The sequence below is a fragment of the Agelaius tricolor genome, unplaced genomic scaffold (assembly GCF_023055355.1).
Source record: "Agelaius tricolor isolate 1412-34295 unplaced genomic scaffold, bAgeTri1.0.p SCAF_1, whole genome shotgun sequence".
NCBI lineage: Eukaryota > Metazoa > Chordata > Aves > Passeriformes > Icteridae > Agelaius > Agelaius tricolor.
Window position 1 is genome coordinate 5,269,330 of NW_027269261.1, and position 24,494 is coordinate 5,293,823.

Genomic DNA, 24,494 nt, shown 5'->3' on the forward strand with positions numbered 1-24,494 from the left:
CTGCCACTGGTGTCTCTTCCCTCAGACCCTCATTGTGGCTTGGATCAGAGCCAACCTGAGCGTTTACATCTCCCGGGAGCTGTGGGATGAGCTGCTCAGTGTCCTGTCCTCCCTGACCGACTGGGAGGAGCTCATCAACGAGTGGGCCAACATCATGGACTCCCTGACAGCAGTGCTGGCCAGGACTGTGTATGGTGTGGAGATGACAAACCTGCCCCTGGACAAGCTCAGTGAGCAGAAGGAAAAAAAGCAGAGAGGCAAAGGTTCGTCTTTGTGCTTCAGTGCTTTTTTTGTATCAAAACAGTTAAATATTGAAGCTTAACCTTAAAAATTAATTCAATGTTAAACACTACCTAATCTGGTGTAAGAACCTGTTTAACCAAATGTGAAGCACTTGGGATTTGTGTGTTGTCATCCTTCACTGGGGAGGAGAGGTAGTTGGGGGAAGCTGGGGTCTGCACCTACAGTCAGGGTTTTTTGGATGGCAGAGATTAAATGTGGTTTCCTGTGTGTTGGCTGGCACTGGCAACTCTGTAAAAATTCCTTTCTGTGTCTTTTTAGTAAAGTCTCTAATTGACAGTATTTTAGCTGCATTTGCATGCCACCTTGAGATCGATGCACATAGTTTGAACTGCCAGTTTGTTTTGATTAATAGTAAAAGTTAACCTGTGTTGTTTAAAGTATTAATATTTGCCATGTCTGAGTCCATTTGTACTTCAGCAAAAATACATGCCAAAGCATCCATTGCCAGAAAACTTTGTGTTCTTTGTCCTAAGGTGGTGTTTTAGAGCCTCAGAAGACAGCTGTAGTAGGAAGATCTTTTTCCTTAAGCTGGAAAAGTCACCCTGAAGTTGTGGAGCCAATGAGATTCAGAAGTGCCACAACCTCCGGGGCCCCGGGAGTGGAGAAAGCAAGAAACATTGTCCGTCAGAGAGCCACAGGTTAGACCACAGCTGAGTGCTTTGGTGGCCAGGCACTCAGTAACACTCAGGTTTTACATCTCCCTCTGAGGGGTGGCTGCTGCAAAAGCAACTCAATAGTTTACTGCCCCAGCAGAGAGGTTGCACGTCCATGTCAGGATGTCTTGGCCAGTGTGAATCACAAAGTATTTGGGGAAATTCTCTGTGTAAGCTTTTAGTTACAGGACATTGAATTGTGAGTTAAACCTGTTCACTTTAGGGGTTTTTTTTAGAGGTACATGGCTATTTTTATCAGTTCCTTGGAGAGCATTTATTACTGACAGGCAGATAGCAGATACTGATGCAGCTATTTCCTGGGAGCACAAGGTAAACCAGATATTTAATAAATAGTATTATCCTTTGATAGTTGCTTTATGTGCTCTCTTTTTCTTGGCATGATGAGGTTTTGCTCTCATGTTTACTTCTGCAAAGAGAAAAGCAGGAGGGAGACTGGGGTGGGGAATGTTGGAGTAATGACTGAGACCCCAGACATGGAACAGATCTCAGTTTTTTCAAGCTTTTCAGCAGCCTGAACCTGGCCTTTCTTTATATCATGTCAGCATGTTTCCATGTGCTGGTTTGCTGGGGCAGACTCCTGTGGAAGCCCCCTGCTTTGAGCAGGAGCTGCTGGGCTGCACAGCTCCCTCCCCAGTTCCCCAGTTCCTTACCAGGAGAGCTGGAAGGAGGGAGAGCACTGGAAGGTGGTTTGTGGCTCCATGGCTGAGCCACGGCCTCCAGCCTGGATCACTGAGTGCTTTGGCAGTAGAGCCAGCTCAGTCTTGAGTTTTATTTCTAAACTCAGTGAGTCCCTGTTGGTGCTCCAGTGAAGGGTTCTCTCTACTGCTGCAGCATTTTCCCCTTTGACTTCTTGCCAGAGCAGTAGGGAGAACCCGGAAGTGTTGATCCACAACATTTCTTGTTTGTGTGTGTTCAAATAAAAGGCACTTCCACGCTTGCTGTGGATCAGAAATCCCTGATTATTACCCTTTCAGTGTGAGAGAGTATTGCACAATATTAACTTACATCTCAGGGGAGAAGCCCCTGGGCTTTCTGTTGAAAAGCCTTATCCCAAAACTCTGGGTTTTGTTGTGTTGTGGCACTCAGAACTGCAATATTTCACTGTGTTCCTGATATAATTATTGCTCTATTTTTTCCTGTAAGCTAAGCGAAGCCAGTCTATCAGCAACTGTGTCCATCTTTATGAGGCTTTGCCAGCCACTAAAAGTGTACCTCTTCTGCTTCACACTGTGAGCTCTCTCTTCCCTGGTATCTCTTACACTTCTTGCTCTCACAGACTGTCAGGTACTGTACTTTAAAGTCATCTTGTATATCAATGTTCTTTATATTTTTTAACTGTTCTCTCTCTATTCCCTTTCTGTCCGGTTGGTTCTTCTCAGAACGTTTGCAGCACTGCAAGCAAAGCAATTTTTGTTCATGTTGATATTAAAGACTGCCATTAAATGCAATTAGATCTATATTGCCTAGTAACTAAAGTGAAAATACCCATGTTTTGCTTCCTGGGAGGGATTTGTGACTCCTGAGTCCTGCCCAGACTCATTACCTGCAGTAGCAAGAGAAAGGGGAGATCTGTACATGGTGCTTTATGGCCCTGTGGGGATTCCTGCTCAGTGAAACATCTTTGGTGTGTTTTCATCTCAAGTTATTTTGGGGGGAAATGCTGAAATTGTTCCAGTTGGTGAATTGCATTGGATGTTTTATTTTATTGCTTTCTGTAAGACATTGAAAGTCAGCTGAAGTCAGTCAATACCAGAAATGTTCGTTTTTGTGCATGTGCCTCCTGAGATAACTTTCTGAGATACCTACAGAGTTTATTAAGTAGTAAAGCAATATTAAAACTTGCACACTGCAGGATGGAAACACTGGAGTGTTACTAGATTTTTTTTTTCCCAAATGCTAAGATAAATGAATTTCTCAAAGTGCTGTGTTGCTCTGCAATCTCAAGAGTTCCCATTGCTCCTTCCCCAGCATGGCAGTTTATTTTCTCTTGGGGATTTTCATGCCTCTCTCTCCTCCTTTTGTTCCTCATTTGCAGTTACAGCCAAACCAAAAGTTGCCTGGTTGGATTTGTCCTCACAAGCTAAACCCAAGTTATATGTAGCTCAGAGCTTTTTTTACTCTAAGTTTTTGCCTTTCTTTATTCCTCCTCCTTTCCCCTCTTTCTGGAGGCACTCGGGGAGCACAGCCAGCTTCTCTCCACACTGCATTTAAGGGAGTTCTGTTGCCTCTGCTCTTTCTGTCTCAAGAATGAACAGGGCCCAGTTGGGATCTCCAGCACTGAAAACCCAGCTTCGTTTGTGGGACCTGCTCCTCTTTGTTAACTCCCAAAATCACTTCTCTCCTTTTCTAGACCTTTTATGCTGCTCATGCATCTCTAAACTTTATGGGTTTTCCAAGGTTATTTTAGAGAACTTAAGTTATAACTTGTAAATTTTACCTTGGGAATTTTAAATATTTGCAAGGATTGCTTTTTCATAGAGCTTAGGCGAGGAGTTCGCAGATGTATATATGAGCTCCTGCAAATATTTTGTGTTGTAATTAAATCAACAGAAGTTGAAGAATCTCAGCAGCTGGAAAATTCAGAAGGAACAGAAGCCACAGGCTCATTTGCAGACCAAGAGCAGCAGCTAACTCGAAGCAGCAGCACTTCAGATATTGCAGATCAGATTCCATCTGATTTTTTTCAAGGTAATTCTAATAAAGTGCAGCAATACTGTGTTTTTCAAAGAAAAGATCTGGGACTAGTTCAGCCTCACAAATGCTGCTCTTAATTAATTTGGTTTCCAACTCTCCTCTAAAATATGTTTTTAGCTCATTTTCTTAGTTGCTGAATAGTTGGTAAGTTGTTGAAAGAACTTCTTTTAAAAGAAGTTAGAGACTGTCAATGCAGAATGTGACCTTTTGTAAAGCAGGGAAAATGAAACCTGGAATGTGTGTGCACTTTGTATGTAGCTCTTTGACTTTTCATCTGACTTGCATTTGAATTTTGTGTATTCAAGCTGCAGTTGGAGTTCACTTCCTCTCCTGTAAGTATGTTATGCTTCTGAAGGATTTTTCAAAGCTTCTTGTATCCCATTTAAGTGTTGTATGGCCCTTAACTATAAATATGAGACATGTAAACATAGCTGAAATTTACATGAGACCTCTTGTGTGTTTTGGTCCTGCAAATGTTTATAGTTCTTGTTTCCTTTCTGAAACTTCTAGGCAAAAAGGCTGGAAATTCAACTTCAGACTCCAAATCAGTTCAGGAAAATAAGGGATATGTAAAGGAGCATGAAGCTGAGCAAGTAAGGCAAACCCAAAAGTAATGTCTGTGGAGATCCTAGCAGTGTTTGCTTTCTAATCAGAAGCCTTTTAGCATTCAGAAACTCTAGGAGGTGAAAGTGTGAAAAGTGATTAATCCCCTTTCTGGTGTGGCATCTGGAAGTGAGCCCTGTCGCAGGTTATTGTCCTGCTGGGTGTGATCAGTTTGTGCCTCCTGAGCTCATCAGCTGCTTCTGCAGTTGTAGCTCTGTTCTAGTCTTACACAAGGCTTTGGTCTTTTTCTGAAATATCAACAAGAAGTTTGTACCTTTTAAAGGATAAATAATTCATGGCTATTACAGAGCTACAGTACACGGGAATAAATGTTTGATGGTTTAAAGCACTGATGAAAATGCTTCTGTTCAGCACAGTTCCTATCACCAGCCGTGCGTGGCAGATGTTAGTGTGAGTTGACATCAGCACAGGCAAACTTCATACATTTTTAATGGCAACTTTTGACTGAACAGTTGAAACAATAAATGACTTAGCCTGATCATCTCTGTGAAATATGAATGCTGAAAGATTTTTTTTATACCTTAACAAATTATTCAGATGTGTTTGAAAAACATAGGTAAAAAATCCTGCTTGTTGAAAACTGAGGTTGTGAAAGGGAGGATAAAGAATTAAATGGAAAGCCTGAAGTTTTTCTAAGGACACTGACAAGCACTTGGGTACTCTGAATATTCATGAGAATGTCTTGACCGGGTTGTGGTTAATTTCTAATTGACTGTGTGGGTGTGAAATTTGCTGGAGTGTGGCGTAGTGCTCAGAGCCGTATAAGCTGAGATGGATTCTTTCCCTGCAGGTGCTAATGCAGAGGAGCAGCAGTACAGCTGAGTTGGATCTGAAAGCAGACTTGCAGCAATCTCACGGGTATTACAGAGAGAGGGAGAAAAGTGAGTGCCCAGAGAGTGCTTTTGCCAAGGGCAGCACCTGAAATCTGCTCTGATTTTGCTGCAGCCAGCCGAGACGCTTCTCTGGGGCGCTCTGCTGCTGCAGCTTGAGCAGCACTGTGCTGTTTGCAGGTGAGAGCGTGAGCAGTGACACGTCCCTGGGCTGTGGAGCTGACGTGGACATCGCCCTGGTGGCCTGGCAGGCAGCTGAGGATGAGCCCGAGGCGGGGCCGGCCGCGGGAGCGGGTGGGGATCCTGCGGCGCCGCGCTGGCTCCAGCTCAGCCCCTCGCAGGAGCCCGCCAACCTCACAGGTACCGCGGGCCCCACGCTGGGTGTGCGAGCTCACACCTGTGCCCCACGGAATCGCAGCATAATGAGGCTGGAAGAGACCTCTAAGATAGAGTCCAACCTATGCCCTACCACCTCAACTAGACTATAGCACCAAGTGCCATGTCCAGTCTTTTTTAAACACATCCAGAGATGGTGATTCTACCACCTCCCTGGGAAGAGCATTCCAGTACTTTTTATTCTTTTGGTGAAAAATTTTTTCCTAATATCCAACCTATACCTTCCCTGAAGCAGCTTGAGACTGTGTCCTCTAAAGAGGAGCTTGTGCCCCTCACTTGGCTTATATGGCACAGGGCACCAAGGACCCTTCATTGTGCTGGTTCAGAGTGGAAGGGGTTTGGATCATCCATTGATTTGCCAGTAAATGATGATCCAGAAAGCCACCACCCACCCAGCTGAAAATAACTGGGCTTCTTACAGTGCCTAGCTGGGCACTCATGGGCCTGCCCATTAGCACACTAATAAATGTTTCAAGTGAACAGGTTTTATTACCATAGCAGCCTGGTCTGAGGAAATGCCTTACTGTATTTTTTGACTGATAGGAAAGAAGTGGTTCATTCTTTGCCATTTGTAAAGGTACCCTTCATCTGGCAGTGTGAGTCAGATATTAGGTCAGGAGCTAATGCAGTAATGTAGGGATGTCTTACAGGCTGCCTTCCTAATGGATACAGAATTTCAAGGGTACTTTTTCATGTTGATTTTTCCTTTGAAATATCTGTGCTTTAATGAAGCAGCACACACCTAGTCCAACTGCTGGGACTGCTGCTGTAAAAAAGGTAATACTGCCCATGGTAAGAACGATCGTGTATGACAAATTCACTGTTGGTGTGGTGCAAGAATTGCTCCTTTGGGGGTACAAAGAGAAAGAACCTCATGTAGCAACCTGGCAGGTAATGTGGAGTGAAAGGACAAATGGGTAACAGATGTGTCATTGCCCAGCAGACCCAAAGTGCCCTCGACTGCATTCCTGCCTCAGCCAAGTCACAGCTTGCTCTGCTGTGGAAACCTGATAGGGTAAGACAGAGCAACACTGCCACTGAGCAGCAGAGATGCCACTTCCCTGAGCACAGATCTGTAGGAGGTCATTCTAATGTGCTGGATAAATAACATATGGTTTAGCACTTTGGGACTTTGTAATGCCACAAAACAAAAAGGGGGAAAAAAATCCCCAGAGTTGTTTTTAAATATATTCAAACATAAAAGCATCTGAAATGCCTTTTATTTCACTAACCTTCTTTGTGTCCTCAGAGGACATGAGTTATTTCCTTCTGCCTGTCTAGAGGTTTCCTGCAACTTCCTTCCATGCCTTGGTTGCTGCAGGTATGCCAGGAGCAGCATGGCTGTGCTGCTGCCTGTGACGGGAGAGCAGCTACCAGCTCTTGTCATTAAAATGTGCACTTCAGTGTGGATTTGTACTGTTTAAGAGCATAAATCCCATTACCCTGACAGCCTTCTCCAAGCTCTGCTCTCTCAGGAGCTGCTCTGCATCAGTGGTGATGCCTGAGCACATTCCTCAAGACTCTTCAGCTGTGGCTTTTTATTCCTTTGTCCAGTTGCATTGCCAGGTCTTGCTACACTGTGTGATCTCAAAAAAAAAAAAAGAAAAGAAAGGGCTTTTATAAATATAGAAGTATTACCTGTAAGAGTGAGTTACTGATTGAATACATCTCTCAGGTACCTGAATATTGCATTTAGCTGCATTTGCCTCCCTTGCTGAAAAGCCCTCTGGGGTGGGGACAGTGTGGAGTGGCAGTGCTGTGCCCTGTGATGCTGTCACCCATGAGCCCCTTTGCTGCCGTGTTCTCCTTTGATTCAAAAGCAGCTCCAGCAGTAAAAGAGATGGAAGATGGTTAGGAGGAGTAATGACCAGATCTTGTTGACCAAGTTCATGCTTAGGCTGCACTTCTAACTTGTGGAAATGGCACACTTTAAATTTACAGACAGCAGTGAGTTCCTGGCTGACGATTGCAGTATAATTGCTGGTGGAAGCCTTATTGGTTGGCATCCTGATTCTGCTGCTGTGCTGTGGAGGAGAATCCTGGGAATTCTTGGAGATGTGAACAACATACAGTCACCTAAAATCCATGCAAAAGTTTTTGGCTACCTTTATGAGCTGTGGTTTAAACTTGCAAAGGTATGTGGTACTTACAGCTAATAATAACAACACTTTTCTTTTGTTGTGGAAATGGTTATTAAATGGGATTTAGTGTTAACACCTGGAGCATAAACATGGCATGGGAGGGCTCTGCTGTAAAGGAAGCTTTGTCTTGTTTGGTTTCCAGCAGAGAATCCTGTCCAATGACAGGAGAATTTAAATGGGGTGAGGAAACAGTAGCAAAGAAAAAAAGAAGTACTGACATTGGTATTTGTGTAAAGGCCCACAGTGTGACTCAAACTGGCAATGTTTGCTTTGGCCAGGGAGCAGCAGCATAGACCAAGCTTTCCTGGTGGCTTTGGCTGAAGTGGGAGCTCTGGATAACCCCAACTGTAGTACCTAAATGTAAATCAAATAAAAGTAAAACATAATAATGCAAAAAAAAGAGCATTAAAAAAAGATACTGGTTTTATTAATGCTCTTCTTTAAAAACCATCAGATCCGAGACAACCTCGCTATCAGCGTTGACAATCAGTCAACTCCCTCTCCTCCCGTCCTGATCCCTCCTCTCAGGATATTTGCATCATGGCTGTTCAAGGTCAGTTCTGAAGTTCTCACACAAGAGTATTTTCTTCTATATCAGAGCTGAATGGGTGTGCCCTTAGTTGCCTTATTTTTAACTTCCACCATCAGTGCTGCCCAAGGCAGCGCGTGCCCTCCAAAGGCTCCTTGGAGCTGAGGTAATGCTTTGTGGGAGGGCTGCTGGGCACGCATGGCACGGGCTGGCTGGTGGGGGAGGCAAGGAGTGATGCAGGCTTTGTTGCTGTTGCAGGCAGCCATGCTGCCCAGCGAGTACAAGGAGGGCAAGCTGCAGGCGTTCCGGCTGCTCTGCGCCATGATGAGCCGGCGCCAGGACCTGCTGCCCAACTCGGACTTCCTGGTGCACTTCTACTTCGTCATGCGCCTGGGGCTCACCAGCCAGGACCAGGTATGAGCTGTGCTTCCTGTGCCACTGCTGAACCATGCCAGGGCAGCAGGAGATGCTGCCAAAACCTGCTGCTGTGGGCACAGCAGTTGTTCCGGGTCTCCCTGTCCTCAGGAATAAAGAGTTCGGTGCAAGAGGAAAAGGCTTAGTCGGGCTGTTAAATGATGGTTGTCTCACAGAAGCAGCTCAGTGCCCGTGGAAACTCTAAGAAATATTCTTTGGACAAAATAAAGACTGTCTAAGAGGAGTTGCATGTTTTTATAGCTGTAGGAATGAGAGCAAGGGCTTGCAGCTCTGCTGGGGTTGGCAACAAAGGGCACAGGCACCGCTCAGGAAATCGTGGGAGTTACTGATTGTGCCTTTAGGAAACCAGACAGGTTTGATTGTTTCTGATGAAATTGAGATGATAGAGGGAAAGAAGGAATTGTTACCAAGTTCTTGCCTCTTGGTTTCCCACCTGAAAAGTTAGAACATTTGGAAAACACTCCTTTTATATAGATAAGAGTAGAGAGACAGGGGTTTTCTCCTGGAAAATCCTAGAAGTCCTGCTGCAGCTGCCCATCACTCCAGGATTCCCCAGGTATTTTGTATCCCTCACACTGCAATCCCTCCATGGTTTCCCTGGATATTTTGCAGCCCCACACTGCAATCCCTCCATGGTTTCCCTGGATGTTTTGCAGGCTGCTGCTGCTCTTTGTTCTTGCTCCCCACTCTCGTGGCTGCATTTGCCTCTTGGTGGCACACTTGACCACAGGTTGGCTGCTGTGTGTGTGTGTGTCCTTCCCGCCTGCTTCCCTTAGCTGTGGAACTGAATGAGGTGTTAACTGGCAGTGCCTTGGAGCAAGGTGTTGATGGGAAGCAGGATCCTTATTCCTGCTCCTGTATTTCCAGGGCAATTGGGTGCTCGGAGAGTGGGAGTCTCTTTAGCAGAGGGAGTGTGGGATCACTGGAACAGGGATCCTAGCATGCTTTCCAGGATTTCAGAAATAAAAAACTTGGGTTGGCCTTTTTAACACAGAGTGGGTTTGTCTGCTAAGCACAGGCATAGATTTCTCCCTTGTAAGGAATGTTCACAGAAGGAAGGGTAGGAGGTGTCTCATGGAGGAATTTTCCTTCTGTATGGATCACTACTGCAACTTCTAGCATTTATGTAGGAAAGCCACAGAAAAACACCCCAGCTCCAGGCAATCACCTTGGCTACTTCAGAAGAGCTTTTTTAGGTGGTTACATAATTAAAAGTATTACAGTCAGGAACCTCTTTGACCTGAATGGTTTTCAATATTTTAGTTTGTGTGACAAATGTTTTTTGAACTGTATTTCTCTTGTCACTCCTCACTCACTTAAGGATGCGAAAATAGGAAATTGCTGCTGCATGGTGTAGCTTTTGGTGCTGCTAGAAAAACAAAACAACCTGATTTTGAATATGCTGTAAATGAGTACAGTGTTATTCCAGCAAATGCAGCTCAGCTTTGCAGCCTGCTCTTGGGGGGTGCATAAAAGAGCAGTGTGAGGAGGGTGTATTTTATAGGAGGCTCCCTTGGCTCTCTGAGCCCTGGATGTAGCAATTAGCTCAGCAGAGGAGACAGCAGGGTAATGAGCTGCAGCTAATTTGTCCATGTGGAAGTGTCTAACAACAAACATCCCTGGAGAAGTGAACAACTCTGTGCAAGAATTGCATCACCTCTCCAGGTGGGAGCAGCCGGCTGCAGGGAGCGAGCTGCGGTCGAGGAGCACAGGAGGGGCCCAGGGTCAAGGGCCAAGTGACCATCTGTGGGGTGCCTTCCTCCTGAACTGCTCCAGCCTGTGGCACTGCTCTGCTGCTGGCCTAGTCTGGGCTTTTTTCCTGTTTTTTTTTATCAATGACATTCATTTAGGCTCACAGCCTTCCCTCCCTGGCCTCTGGTGTGAAGGAAAGAGACCTGGGATGTTCACTGGGGGCTAGGGAGGGTACTTTACCTATGGTTATGGGGTTGAAAATGAGGAAATGTTCCTGGGGAGTGGTTGGTAGGGATGCTGTGGGATAGCCTGCTGCAGTTTGCATGGGCATAGCTGCCTTCTGTCAGAAAACTCCTGTTGGAGCAACTGCAACCAGGTGTGTCCTTTGGTTCGGGTAATAAATGCAGCTTTACTAATCAACCCAAAATTTGACACTGCAATGCACAGGTTTTGCAAATACCTGAACCAGGAATAGAGATGTATTTTATTGTTGCTGGCTGCTTACTGTAACATTACTTTTTGCTTCATTCACCTGAAAAAGTCGATAAGCGTCTCCTCCTTGCTCCACAGCTTCCTCCTTTTTGCTGAATAACAAAAGGAACAAAACACAATCCCAAAAAGCTACCAACACTTCTCAGAAAATCAACTGTTGGCATAATTGGGATTCTTCAGCTGAGGTCTTTCTGGCACTTAAATAATCCTTTGAGGTTGCTGGTGGTTGTCTCCTGAGAATTCTGTGGGCTTTTGTGTTGCCATTTCTTATTTCTGTCTAAATTTCTGCTCGTAGTCTGAGAGGAGGAACGAAGTGCAGGTGAGGCCCTTACCTTGTAGGGACACTGTAAAAAGAGGCAGGTTTTCAATCCTTTTTCAGGTTTCAACCCTCTGCTGCTCAGTGTCATTTTTTAGCCAGTCTCACCCTATTACCATGGTGAGCATCAGTTACTGTGCCTGGTGCCACCTGTCACCAACGCTGAGGTGACACCTGGCACTCAGAGGTTACCTGCAAAGTGAGCAAGGGGGTCACTTGTATTCCTGACTTTGGCAGTGAGTTTAACAAATATAGTTTAAAGTATAGTCATGCTTACTTGCCAGAGGACCTCTGGAGGAGGATACTTATGTTTTTTGAGAATATAATCAAAGGTAGAGACTTCAGAGGTTCTGTGTGGAAAGGACAGTGGATGGCCAAGGGAGGAGACTTTGCTGGTGGCTTTTTCAGTTCAGTGATATGAGGAGCAGAACAAACTTTAAATATGGAATAAGAGGAAAATCGCCACAGTCCAGCCAAGCTGGCAGATGTCCTGGGCGATTAAATGTCAGCACAAGCAGCAGGCCTGCCTGTGGAGCACAGCCTGGCTGCAGCCAGGGCACTCAGCAGCTTTGTTTTAGTTCGGTTCCTTTTAGCAGTGCAAGGATGCTGTGGATGAGAAGCTCTGTCAGTAGAGGTGCTGAGGTACCAGTGCCCATTGTCCCAAAGTTGTCCCAGAGCCTCTTAATTGTTCCAAAGGCACTATAGGTGATGAGGGAAAGGAAGCTGCAGCAGCTCTAAGCTTCTGTAGGAACACCCACTGGAGCTCTCTGTGTGGAAAATGGCTAATTTGTAATAGGAAGCATTTCTCAGCAGAGCTGCTACCAGAGAAATCATTAATTACCTGTTTGTGTTAACATTGGTCTGACATTAAAAAAAATCCAGCATTTGTGGGCTTTTGTATCTTTCTGCCTGACAGTGGAGGTACAACTGACAGCAAAGAAGGCTTCAAGCATCAGCACTTTCTTGTTCTTCAGTAGAACCTTTCATACCCTTCATCTTACATGCACTGCACCTGTGTGCCCCCTGTTCCCTTTGGTGGTTGGTCAGTGCACCTGGGCACTGCGTGGCTCTTTGCTGTCAATCACAGCTGTACCCACTGGGGATGAGGCTGAGCCCCATCCCCTCTCCCCATCACCACAAACTGAGTGCCTGCATCTGCCCAGGTGTCACTCAGCAGCCTGGAGCAGCAGCAGCTGTGTAAAGGTGCAATAAGCGAGTAGCTTTGCTTTTGTCCCCTGTGGAATGGCTGCTCCTTGCCTGGGTTTCTGCCTGATGGTGTTGTACAGAAACCATCATGCTGTTTAGATTCTTTAAACTGCCATTTAAAAGGAAATAACCTTAATGTAGTCTATTAAGGCTTAGATTCCCCTATTTTAGCTTCTCGAGACTTCTTTCCAATGGATGCCATGATTTTCTCCCTCTTTTAATCCACCCCTTATCTCATTTCCTGTGGAAAATTTGCCTGTGTGCTCCCATTATGTGCTTTGAAAAAGTGTTAACAGACAGCATGTTTCCAGTAGGGACAAACAAAAGTCCAAATGCCAGGGTCTCATAGGAACTCTCACATCCCCCTCTGCTTGCCCAGACCAGGCTAAGTGGGAAGTGCTGGATAAAAAAGCTGGAAGATTGACTGGGAGCAAGGGGGAGCCAGGTCCTGCCAGCTGCAGGAGCTGTGCACTCTGGAGTGATTTTGGTAGTTTTGTTCTTTTCTGTTTATTTTGCTGTAATTTATTTGTCCTTCCTAAGTTGCATCCATCCCACCCAAATTCTGCTCTTGTGGTCTGTCAGAGCTTGGAGCAGCGCTGCCACAGGTACTTGGGATTGATGTGCATGGGGACACAAAGCCACCTCCACCTTCCAGGCAGTGCCATGGCCTTGGCACCCACACCCTTGTACCTGGATCCCCTGCGTGCTCTGTGTGTGCACAAACCAAAACTTTTATTCTAGTCCTTTATCCTATTGCTCTCCCCACTTGTGAAAGTATCAGACATGCTCCAAAATAGGAGAAATTAAAAAAAACTCCCTCTGTTGTATTCCAGCCTTGAGGGATTTAGGCTATAAAATGTAACTGTTTTGGGGTTAGGTTTTTACCTGGCACCTTGAAATGCAGCTTTATGATAAATTAATCCTAGATCTCCTGAGGTTGTCAAAATACTTCATAAATTTGTGTTGCAGCTTAATTTTTGACAAGTTAACTCCTACCTGAATCTTCATGGTAGGTAGGAATACTTGGCATAAGTAAATAGAAGCATTAGTTCCTTTAAAGTAGAAAAGGGAAGTCTTAAGCCTTCTGTAAATTAATAATCTTTCCTGTGCTGTAGATCTCAGCTGCCAGTGAGGTGTCTGTCGGTGAGGAACAGAGTGAACTTTCAGTGAAAAATCCATGTTGTTCCTGTGGAGGGACAATTGGAAACATGAGGAAGGCAGCTGGCAGGCTATTTGGTTACACCTGTAATCTGCAAAATCTTCAACAAAAATTAGGTGAAGAATATTTTTGCAATTGACCTTTCAGTGAACTTGCATAAATTTATTTCACTTACTCAGTGGATGTTTATGACCTTATAATTTGAATTACTAGATTAACCTACACTGAAATATGATGCCATTTATAGGGTTAATGCATTTGAGAAGGACATGCATGCAATTGCCCCCTCCTCTCCCCTCTTCCCCAGCTTTAACACCACAGAGCATCATTCTGAATTGAAATAGTCCATAATGGTCCTTTTTTTCACTTTTCTTTAACAACATGAACACTAAATTATAGCTGTGCAATTATGTAAACAATGGAAATGCTTCCAGAATGAATACTTCCTTTTAAATTTTCATTTTGTGTAATTGCTGAAAGGTTTGGAGCCATAATAAACCAAAATTATTTTACACATTTATCGTTCTAAAGGTCAATTATGAAAGAAGTAAAGCAACAACACTGTGCAGAATGAGTAAACCAATTTCCACGGCCATCACCATATGTTTTTCTTATGGCTTGTGTTTTCCAGTTGCTGTGTACATAGCATTCAATTAAAGTGATTCATTGACCAGGCTGGGAGCTGCTACCCGGAGTTTACGTTTGCAGGGAGGGAAGGAAGCCCGGCTCTGTTTGAATTACCTGATTTTGCCCTATCACTGATAGCACAGATGTCCTGGCTCCCTTGCTCTCTCACAAGCCTCCCTCTGCTGATAAGCTCCCTGAGCCCCCAGATTGCTGCCCCAAATCCTGTGGTGCTGTGAGCTGGGCTCTCTGCTGACTGGGAGAGGGGACAAACCTGGAAGGCTACCTGTGAGCGCTGTCCTGGGCTGGTGCTGACCCTCCCCAGGCAGGGGACAGCCTGCCCAGCCCCAGCTGAAGTGCAGTGACCCAAAATGCCCAGGGTGATGTGCTCAGAGCCTGGGGTGAGCCTGGCTGAGCAGGTTTGTCTCCTGCCCTCCCTCCTGGGTGTGTGTCACTGCAGCCAGCAGCCTGCACTGGGAATTTGAAGGGAAGCCCAGGACTGCTTCAAGAGCTTTTCAAAGGGAATTTTTGAAAGGTTTCTTGCTATGGAAAATGATTTATTTTTAGCAGCACTGCATCTCGTAACTGGTGAGTAAATCCCTGCGGCCTTTTTGGACCGTGTGTGCTGTCACAGCACTCGTGTGTGACAGTAATGTTCTGTGGATCTCCTTGCCCCTCTGTGGGAAGTGTTCTGTGCAGGGATCCGTGCCCTGGTGTGTGACAGATGGGAGCTCTGGGGTGAGGACAGGAGTTAATGCAGTTGTTTGGAGCAGCTCCCTGTGCCACCGCCTCCCCAGCCAGGTTAGCCAGGGCTCTTTTATTGTGGCACATGTCAGCAGCAGCCTGCTCCCATCTGCTGCCCTGCTCAGGGCCAGCCCAGCCTTACCTGGCCCTGCTGTACAGGTGTGCTGTGCTGGACCAGCACGGAGCGTTAATCAGCCCTTAATTATAACAAGGTATGTCCTTTGTTCTGCGCCGACCGAGAGTTTGCCACCCGCTTTATGAGCGGCTGCATCCATCTGCTCTGCTTCTCAATGTTTGCATTAACCCATATTGACTTAAAATGTATCAAAGGAAGTGATTAAAACAAGTTTAAACATTAACTTGAGTGGCATTTTATCTTATTCAGGAAAGTGAAAGCATTATTTGCTACTATGTTAAAAACTAATACTGTTTATTTGAATATATAGCAGTTTCTTCATAGGATACTGGTGTTGCAAACACTTAGTGGAGCGCAAAGTAGGAGCTGTGCAGGTGTTGAGAGGGCTTTGAGAAAATAGTGGTGATGTTCAAGCATCTCTCTGTGAAGAGAAAATTGGGTTTGTCAGCTTTAGCTTCTGCTGTAGAGATTGAGAGGATGTTATGGGCATCTCTAGCTCAGGCTGTCTTTGACACATCATGAAACCAGTAAGGATGGACATGGAAAAGGGTTTTCCTTTTGCAACTTTTCAAATTTTATTGAGTGGAAAAATAATTATCTACTCAGTATAGAAATAGGTTGATGTAACTCTTCAGCAAATACAGTGTCACAGGTAAAGGATTATATAGATTTTCTGCCTAATTTTAAACCTGCTGAAAGCTTGCAGGGAAGAAATCTTAACTCAAATATTAGGAACTTTGCTCTGATTTGGAGAGACTGTGAAGACTTAAAATGTGGAAGGATTAGAGATGAAGGGCTTATCTGGAATGTGCTCTGTACCACAGGGTGATGGTGAGCAGAGCCGGGGCTGCTGCTCTGTTCCTTCAGGGCACCTGAAGCAGTGAGCAGGCCTGGGGGGGAAGCTCATGTTCTTGTGGCATGGAATTCTGAGAGATTTGAGGAACTCACTCCTCTGGACTGCTGCAGTGCTTCATCTTAAGTCCGTTCAGTGTTTGGATGCTTGAATCCGAAGTCTTGTTTAACAGGATGGTTGTGTTTAGGCACAAAGAGACATGAATGGCGGTGTGGGCTTTGAACAGGAATTTAGGGCTACACATGTTTCCAAAATACCAAATGCACTTTGGCTGCTCCACACACCTGAAGTGGGAGGTGGTGATTACGTGGAGGTCAGTTTGCACACAGTGCTCTGGGAATTTGCACCTCAATCAGCGTGGGACCAGGGAACCTCAACGTTAAATCGAGTCGAACCTCAAAGTTAAATCTTCTGACACTTTCTCTTTTGCTTTCGGGCTTCCTGGCTTTTCTCACAGGTGCCTTCTCTTGCAGGACATCCTGAACACTGTCATAAAACACTGCCTACCGTGGTTCTTCTTCCTGGGGCTGCCCGGCTTCACGATGCTGATCGGGGACTTCCTGGGCGCGGCAGCACGCGTGCTGAGCGCGGACACGCCGGAGGTGAGCGCGGCTGGCTCGGCACAGCCACGCTGACTGGGCTCTCAGGGGGATGCTGGGGTGGGAAATCCTGGGAAAAGGCAACACACTGGTGCTGCAGAGGTGTTGGATCCAAAGGCTGAGGTGTGAGGAAGGCATGTCCTGCACGCCTGCAGAGCCCCGTGAGCGCCACTGCAGTGAGCAGACAGCGAGAGAGAGTGGGGAGCTCTCTGGGTGAGGCAGCATCTCAGGCTAAATGTCAGCACTAACAGAAATGTGACTCTAAACGATCAAATTATCGAAGGATATGTAAAATAGCAAGTCAATGAGGGGTTGCCAAAATAAAGGTAAAGGTCTGGCAGTCCTGGGAGAGACAGGAAAGCTTTGTTGCATGTGAAGCACCAACTCATGGGGGACCTTTCAGTCTGTTCTGGCTCAGGGCTTTTGCTGCTGCTCTTGACATTTGTGTGGCTGAGCAGGTGGCCCTGTGCAGGGCCACAGCCCTCTCCTGTTTCAGCAGAGCTGGAATGGTTTTCCAGCCACACTTCTTCCATCAGCCCTCAAAGAGCTTGGTCAGCCTCACTGTTGATCCAAAGCTTAAATGCTAATAAGAAATGGATGCTCAATTTTCCAGGGAAAAGCCATAAACCAAAACACCCCCTTCCATTTTTCCTGCCTGCATAAAACTGGGTGCGCATTGCATTTTCAACGTTACACAGTAGTTAATGTGTTTATAGCTTGTGCTGTGGTGCTTTTGATGGCTCTGTTGGAGCAGGGATCTCTCTGCACATTGGTATCACCTGTGCAGCGAGTGTGAGTGATCCTGTGCCACAGGATCACCTCACAGCAGTGCTGGATTAGTGCTTCACCTCCTCACTCAGCTGTTCTTCAGGGGGTTCTGTACTTCCTGTTGGCATCAAAGGGCTGATTGTGAGATTGCGTAATGAGGGGAAGTATTAAAGATGTAGGATGTGTTCAGGAGTGGGGCCAGCTCAGCCTCACGAGGAGAACAGAGCAGCACAGCAGGGAAAGCAGGGGCAGGAAGGTGTGTGTTAGGTACTGCTGGGCTGTATTCCCTGGAACAGCTGAATGCTGCATTGTGAATCTAGCAGGCTGAGTATGGCAGTGCACACTGGCCTCAGAGCTGTGGGCATCTCCACATGTGAAGGGTTTTCAGTGGCTATTTCAGTGAATATTTTTTTAGTGACTGTTTCTGCCTGCTTGCCCTTCGCCAGGCTCCCCGCTCCGAAGCTCACACCATCCTTGGTGCTCTTGTGTGCTTTCCCAACACCTACCAAGGAATCCCACAGTTGGGACCCATCTCAGAAGCTGGTGAGAGCATCACAGGAACTGGAGATTTGAAGGTAAAGCCACATTTATTGTAAATCCTTAGGTGGCCTAACCTGGTTTCCCTATGCAGTGACTTCATTCCTGCCCAAGTGGTTGCCCTCACACAAACCTCTGTTTGATAAACGTGAGGCACCACAGTGATCCACTGCTCAAAATTAGGGATGGCTGGCGAGGAATCTCTGAGTTCCTCATGTGTGGCCTGAGGAGGCAGAACCAAAGGGAATGCAGAAATGCCTTCACACGCTTGGCTCCTGTTCTTGCTTCTTCATCAGGCCTTGGAGAGTCACTGGAGGTGTCTTAATTCTAAAACTAAGACAGTTTTGTCTTTTCTGTACTAAATAATACACTGAATTTTTCATAACATGTTTTGGTTAGAACCTGAACACTACAGTTTGTATGGAGTGACCACCACTTGTTGTTTGTAACTGCCCCTTGACACTGTAAATTAATTGATTTCTTCTTGCTGCCTGTACATTAGTTGTAAGCTGATTTGATTTGTCCTCAAGGGCCTGTGTGTTTGAGTTGTAATCAATGTTTCTCCCTTGACAAAATACAACTGGCATGAGGTAAATATGCTTTAGCAACAGATGGGGAATTAAAGTGTCTTCACCTGTACCTATGTGAAAATTAAACAACTTTAAAGAAGATGTATGAAAAAGATGCTTATTCTAATTTATTGTGTTGTTTTAGTGTTGCCTCATAAATATTTTATTGAAGAATGCCACAGAGGAGCCATGTGAAGCTGCAAGGTAAAATACTGAGTAAAAGAAATGGGAAAATATCATAGAATTGGTTAGGTTGGAAAAGACCTTTAACATTATCAAGTCAAACCATTTATGGCTTGGAAAAGTCTTTTTTGCTGCTTATCTTCTGCTGCTGCCTTGTGGTTTGGTCCTGTGATTTTGAGCCTTACTCTGCACCATGAAGGTGCTGGCCTGTTGTGCTGCAGGGGAAAGAGAGATCTCATCTTTGTGCATTTTTTTCCCTTTTTTTTTTCCCCTAAATATTGCTCTAAATCTCCTGACCAGCTCCCTTTTCCTTTTCCCAAAGATGCATAGCCATCTGTGGCCTCGGCGTGTGGATTTGCGAGGAGCTCACGCAGTGCACAAGCCACCCCCACGTGAAGAAAGCCATCAATGTCATAGGTGTGACACTGAAGGTATTGCTGTGGCGGGCTCTGATCACTTGCTTTGGGGGAAAAAGGCATTTCCACTTTGCAAATAATCACTGATAATCTGAGGCACTGAAGTAATTCAGTGCAGGAGCCACCCCCATGTAAAGAAAGCCATCAATGTCATAGGTGTGACACTGAAGGTATTGCTGTGGCGGGCTCTGATCGCTGTGCTTTGGGAAAAAAAGGCATTTCCACTTTGCAAATAATCACTGATAATCTGAGGCACTGAAATAGTTCAGTTCATGAGCCACCCCCACGTGAAGAAAGCCATCAATGTCATTCATGGGTGTGACACTGAAGGTATTGCTGTGGCAGGCTCTGATTGCTGTGCTTTGGGGGGAAAAAAGGCATTTCCACTTTGCAAATAATCACTGATAATCTGAGGCACAGGCTGCTGCTGTGGTGTCCTGTGCAAGCATGCAGAATACTTGCAAAAATAACCTGTGTGCCTATAGACTCCTTCCGCAGCAAACTCACATAAAAGATCACACAGACAGTGTCAAACCTGCTGGTTCCTAATGCTGACCATGTCATCTCACAACGCTAATGTTTTTTTATTCTTTGCAAAGATGCAAAATAATGAAACTTAGAAAATCTGAATGCAGTGTATTGTATCTGAATATTTTATTTGGCTTTTAATCACCTTTTTTCTTCCAGTTTTCCAACAAGCTGGTAGCTCAGGTAGCCTGTGATGTCCTTCAGCTGCTGGTGTCTTACTGGCAGAAGCTTCAGGAGTACGAATCCTCCCTGTGCCGGAAAATTACGGAAGTACGTCAGATTAATCCCTTCCTTGGGCAGCTGTGATTTTGTTAACTCCTCCTTTTTATTTTTATTGGGAGAGAGGTACTTGCTACACTCCCTGGACCAGTGTAGGTCCCTTGTTTGTAGTGACTTGTGTGCAAAGTGCTCAGTAAAATGTTCTCATTGGTTGGCACGGGCAGTTGGGTGCTCCTAGGAAAACTTCACCTGTTCCACACCCTGTGGAACTGTCTTCCACACCCTGTGGAAGGTCTGTCTCTGCAGAGGAAGAAGCTGAGTGCCTTTCTGACACTTGGTTTGTTTGGCTGCAGATCCTGGTGGCCACCATCGCGTTCCTCCTGCCCGGTGCCGAATACTCCTCCATGGAAGCGGATAAGAAGGTGTGTCACTGAAAAGAGCTGTCTCCATTCTTTGTGCTGTTTGAGGGGGGTTTTAAATGAGGTTGCTCCTAACCAGAGCTGAATTTTAAACTTTCCAATTCATACTCTAAAGTCTGGGTGAATTTAATAGAGTGTACCTAAGCACCGTGTTCTTGTTCAGTTCATAGTTTCACTGCTGCTTTGCTTGCTGGACTGGTGCATGGCACTGCCCATGAAAATGCTGCTGGAGCCTGTGTCTGCTGGTGCTGTGGAGGACCAACATGCATCCAGAGCTCCTTTGCTGGATTATATTTACAGAGTGAGTAGGGGGAAGGAAGGTGATTTACTCTGCCTGGCTGTTTAAAGATGCCTTTCACACACCCAGAAGGCAGAGAAGCAGCTTTGTCAAGCACTAAAAAATCATGTCATCCAGGTGAGAAGTCACAAATGCAAAATGTTAAGAAGATTAGAGATGTAGAACAAACAGGAGATGGTGAAGACAAAGGTAAAATGCTTAAAAAAACGAGCTGGGGGAAATAATCTTTGCAGAAATATTTGGATTATTTGAAGTGGGCTGTTAAAATACAGAACAAGCCCTGAAGTGAGCTGTTAAAAGCACAGAATCAGTGCAGATGGAGACAATTTAGAAATGCTGAATTTGGACACGGGTGGGTCGTGTAGTGTGTCAGAACTGGGGGTCCTGCTTGCTGGGTGTGTTGGGGACTGTCCCAGGTTGTCACTGGCTCCGTGTCCCTGCAGGTCCTGCACTGCTGCATCAATGGCTCCAGCACCTACACGCAGCAAAGCCACTATGTGCTGAGCCTGGCCGACCTCTCCTCCTCTGACTACGACCCCTTCCTGCCACTGGGGAACGTCAGGAGCTCCTCAGAGCCAGCCCAGTGCCCCTCCTCCACCGATTTGGGCAACCTGCTCACCGTGGCTGAAGGTAAGGGCGTGCCCAGAGTGTGGGCTGGGCCAGCATGTGTGTGCAGCAGTGGGAAACGGTGTTCCAGGCTCCATCTCTGCCTTGGAACTGTGCTTCTCCTTACTGCACGTAGCAGCTGTTCCTTCAGAATTGGGCACAGCTCTCCCTGGATGAATTCCAGTTGCCTCTGTGGTAGGATGTTTGAGTTCATTGCCAACGCTGCTCCTTAGAACAAATTTATGTTTAGAAGGTGTAAAGGGAAGGAGAAACACTGTAAACCACAAAGAAATAGTTTTACACTGAATATGAAAAAACCTAGAAATGTGGAGGTTTCTGGCTGTAAAAGGAGTAACATTCCCATGGGAGAAGAGGAGGCACAACAGTATCTCAGAGCACAGTCACTTTATGAAATAACTGATGGATGTGCCTGTGCTGAGGGGACCATCTGAGCATCCAGGAGGTCTCTCCCTGCCTCACTTTTCCACCTGCCGGGGATGGAGGAGCATTGCTTTGAGGTGCCATCTCTGGTTTGCCTTGGCTTTTCTGCCGTTCCACCCTCCTGTTCTGAGGGCTGTGGGGATGTGGTGAAGTAAAATAAAACTGTGGAATAGGTAGGATTTCTTGGAAAGCTGTTGGAAATATTTCCTTGAACAGGAAGGATCAACAGGTCACATAGGGCTGAAATCTGCAGGTGCTCCTTTTGTGTTGCCTCTGGCTGCTCTTACTGATCCATTGTGTTTTCCCTGATGGTTTCAGAGAAGAGGAGGAGGAATCTGGAGCTGATCCCTCTCACAGCGAGGATGGTCATGACTCACCTGGTGAATCACCTGAGCCACTACCCGCTCAGCGGGGGCCCCGCCATCCTCCACAGCCTCCTGAGCGAGAACCACGACAATTCCTACGTGGAGTCCTCGGAGCTGTGCTCGGAAGTGTTCCGCAGCCCCAACCTGCAGCTCTTCGTCTTCAACGACAGCACCCTCATCTCCTACCTCCAGATCCCCGCCGAGAAGAAGGCGGGCGCCGAGCCGGCGGCGGCGCCCTCGGACGTGCGGGTGATCGTGCGGGATATCTCAGGGAAGTACTCCTGGGATGGCCGGGTCCTGTACGGGCCTCTGGAGGGCTGCCTGCCGCAGCGCAGCACGGCCACTGCCTTCGCCATCTCCAGGGACCCGCAGCAGCACGGCCTTGCCCAGAGCGACGGCTCCCAGGTGGAGGAGGGAGAGGACGCCCTGGACCAGCTGCTGGAGAGGATCGGGAGCAGCAGCCCCGAGTGCCTCCCGCACCCGCAGCGCAAGCTGAACGAGCCGGCGCCGCCGCCCTGCGGGATGAGCGCCGAGCAGGAGCGCGCCATCACCGAGGCCCTGCTGCAGCAGAGCGCCCGGGAAAGGGAGTTCATCCTCAAGTGCGGCTCGGACTGCAGCATGAGCGTGGCCCGCCAGGAGCCACCGCCTCCTGCCCAGCCCCAGGCCTCCTTTTATTTCTGTCGGCTGCTGCTCAATGACTTGGGAATGAACTCCTGGGATAGAAGGTAGGAAGAGAGGATCTAGAAGGTGCTTTGAGTACTCTCCTCACTTTTTTCCCCCAACACACTTAAGAAAGTGAGGCTCATGTAGCTGGGGGTAAGAGCAGAGTTTTGAACTTCAGTGATGATTTGATATACACACCAATAAATTGTGTATAACAATAATTCTAAGAAATCATATCATGCTAATTCTCCTAGCTGTTGGATGATGAAATACTGTGTCTCCACTGTGTTGCATTTGCCTTCAAACCTTTCCTATTTCTTTTCAGAAAAAGCTTTCATCTGCTGAAGAAAAATTCAAAGTTGCTGCGGGAACTGAAAAATCTGGATTCCCGCCAATGGTAGGTGATGTGTACTGAACACACCATTGATAAGGTTTGTGTTTCCCAAGGAAGAATGAGTCACCAGAACCAAAACTTCATTCCTGTTGAATCCAAATATTGGTATGAAAAGTGGACTGTTTGTTTCTCCAGAGTTGTGTAGCCTGAATGGAGAAGCTGTCTGCGCTGACACATTCTCTGTGTACCAAGAACTCCAAATCAGTGGCAAAGAATAAGAGATTTTTTTCAAGTTTTCTTTAGCTGAGAGGGGAGGGAATCAAATTGATTGTGACCTGGGTACAGCTGATACAAAACAGTATTTTGTACAGAGTGATTTCTGTGTCAGGAGCAGTACTTTGAGGGGTAATCCACCGAGAACTGCTCCACAGCCAGGAAGTGGCAGAATGAAGTTCTGAATGTTACAGGGTTTTTTTCATTACTTGCCATAGAGCTGTTTGAAAAACATCTGCAGCACTGCAGAATTCTGAGTTTCTTCTATCCCAGCAGTTTCCACATCAAATGCACTTTGCATGTTTTCAGATAAGCCAACTGTCCCTGTCAGCCTTGTAGAACTTTGCCCAAGGTCTGAAAGTCAATAATGCCCCTTCTGCCTAGTATGTCATCACCCTGTAATTAAAATTCTGTAGGTCAAATTATGCTCCCATTAACACCTGTGCCACCTCGCTGTCTCTGCAGTGCTGCACAGATCTGAGTCATTAACCCTGTAATTAGAATTTGGCCACCAGTTCTGTGGCTGATGTACAGGACGACCAGGCTTGACTCTGCTCTCAGAACTGGGGTGTCTCTGCAGTGAGCTTTTGGTGGCCAGAAAAGGGGAGGAAATCCGAAAGTGAGGGGTGTATTTGTGTGCGTGAAAGAAATTGACACACAGAGCTAAATGTGGGCACCTGGTCATATGTTTGCTTGGAGTGCTGGGGGATCTGAAAAATAGTTTTGAGTTGAAGCTTGTTTAATTTTGATTTCTTTTTCTACCCTGTGGCAGCCGTGAGACTCACAAGATCGCCGTGTTCTACATCGCTGAGGGACAGGAGGACAAGTGCTCCATCCTGGCCAACGCCAGGGGAAGCCAGGCCTATGAAGATTTTGTGGCTGGGCTGGGCTGGGAGGTAACAGCCATAATTCAGACAAGCTGCCTTGTTGCTGGTGGCACTACACAGTTTTTAATTAAAAAAAAATATTAGCTACACACTGATGCGTAGCTGCTTTTAGCTCTTGCCATGGTCAGAGCACAGTCAGCACAGGGGTTCTTTATGACATGTGCGGATTTAGTTTGCTTTGTAAAAGTGGTGTATCATAATCTAAATGCCATGGACATTTTGGTGTTTGGGAAATCCAGAGTAGCTGCATGTCACATTTAAGGATCCAAGTGCCACAGCGAGATGCAGCATTTTCAGGCTGGTGCTGTTGGGAAAACAAACAAGCCTTTGGACTCAGGCTTGACTTCAGAGAGGTGTTTCTTCTGAATGAACTTCTGGAATAATTTATTCTAAGGGTGTTTTTTCTGTACAAATATTCAGTTTCTTTTGCAGTTTTGCTGTTTATTTCTCTCTCCCTTTTGTGATGCTCCTGGCAGTGGGAGCTGCCAGGCCACAGAGCCCTTAGCCAGCAGTCTGTGGCAGAATGCTGTTGTTTCCTTGC

General features: G+C 46.3%; 1 protein-coding gene across 4 annotated transcripts in view; it reads left to right on the forward strand.

The window, feature by feature from the left end:
* RALGAPA2 (Ral GTPase activating protein catalytic subunit alpha 2) overlaps positions 1-24,494 on the forward strand; it is a 92,245-nt gene that overhangs the window by 23,050 nt on the left and 44,701 nt on the right. The window contains exons 15-36 of one of the 4 annotated variants that reach the window (XM_071456529.1): positions 26-263; positions 777-941; positions 2,121-2,261; positions 3,528-3,665; positions 3,977-4,003; positions 4,182-4,264; positions 5,086-5,176; positions 5,306-5,485; positions 7,463-7,656; positions 8,117-8,215; positions 8,450-8,605; positions 16,322-16,450; positions 17,662-17,790; positions 18,467-18,525; positions 18,827-18,935; positions 19,608-19,718; positions 20,021-20,089; positions 20,250-20,387; positions 20,828-21,014; positions 21,750-22,521; positions 22,785-22,856; positions 23,839-23,962. In XM_071456529.1, the coding sequence (XP_071312630.1) occupies positions 26-263; positions 777-941; positions 2,121-2,261; positions 3,528-3,665; positions 3,977-4,003; positions 4,182-4,264; positions 5,086-5,176; positions 5,306-5,485; positions 7,463-7,656; positions 8,117-8,215; positions 8,450-8,605; positions 16,322-16,450; positions 17,662-17,790; positions 18,467-18,525; positions 18,827-18,935; positions 19,608-19,718; positions 20,021-20,089; positions 20,250-20,387; positions 20,828-21,014; positions 21,750-22,521; positions 22,785-22,856; positions 23,839-23,962 (3,411 nt within the window). The remainder of the gene's footprint in view (positions 1-25; positions 264-776; positions 942-2,120; positions 2,262-3,527; positions 3,666-3,976; positions 4,004-4,181; positions 4,265-5,085; positions 5,177-5,305; positions 5,486-7,462; positions 7,657-8,116; positions 8,216-8,449; positions 8,606-16,321; positions 16,451-17,661; positions 17,791-18,466; positions 18,526-18,826; positions 18,936-19,607; positions 19,719-20,020; positions 20,090-20,249; positions 20,388-20,827; positions 21,015-21,749; positions 22,522-22,784; positions 22,857-23,838; positions 23,963-24,494) is intronic. The other 3 variants (XM_071456572.1, XM_071456637.1, XM_071456690.1) reach the window with 3 other exon arrangements.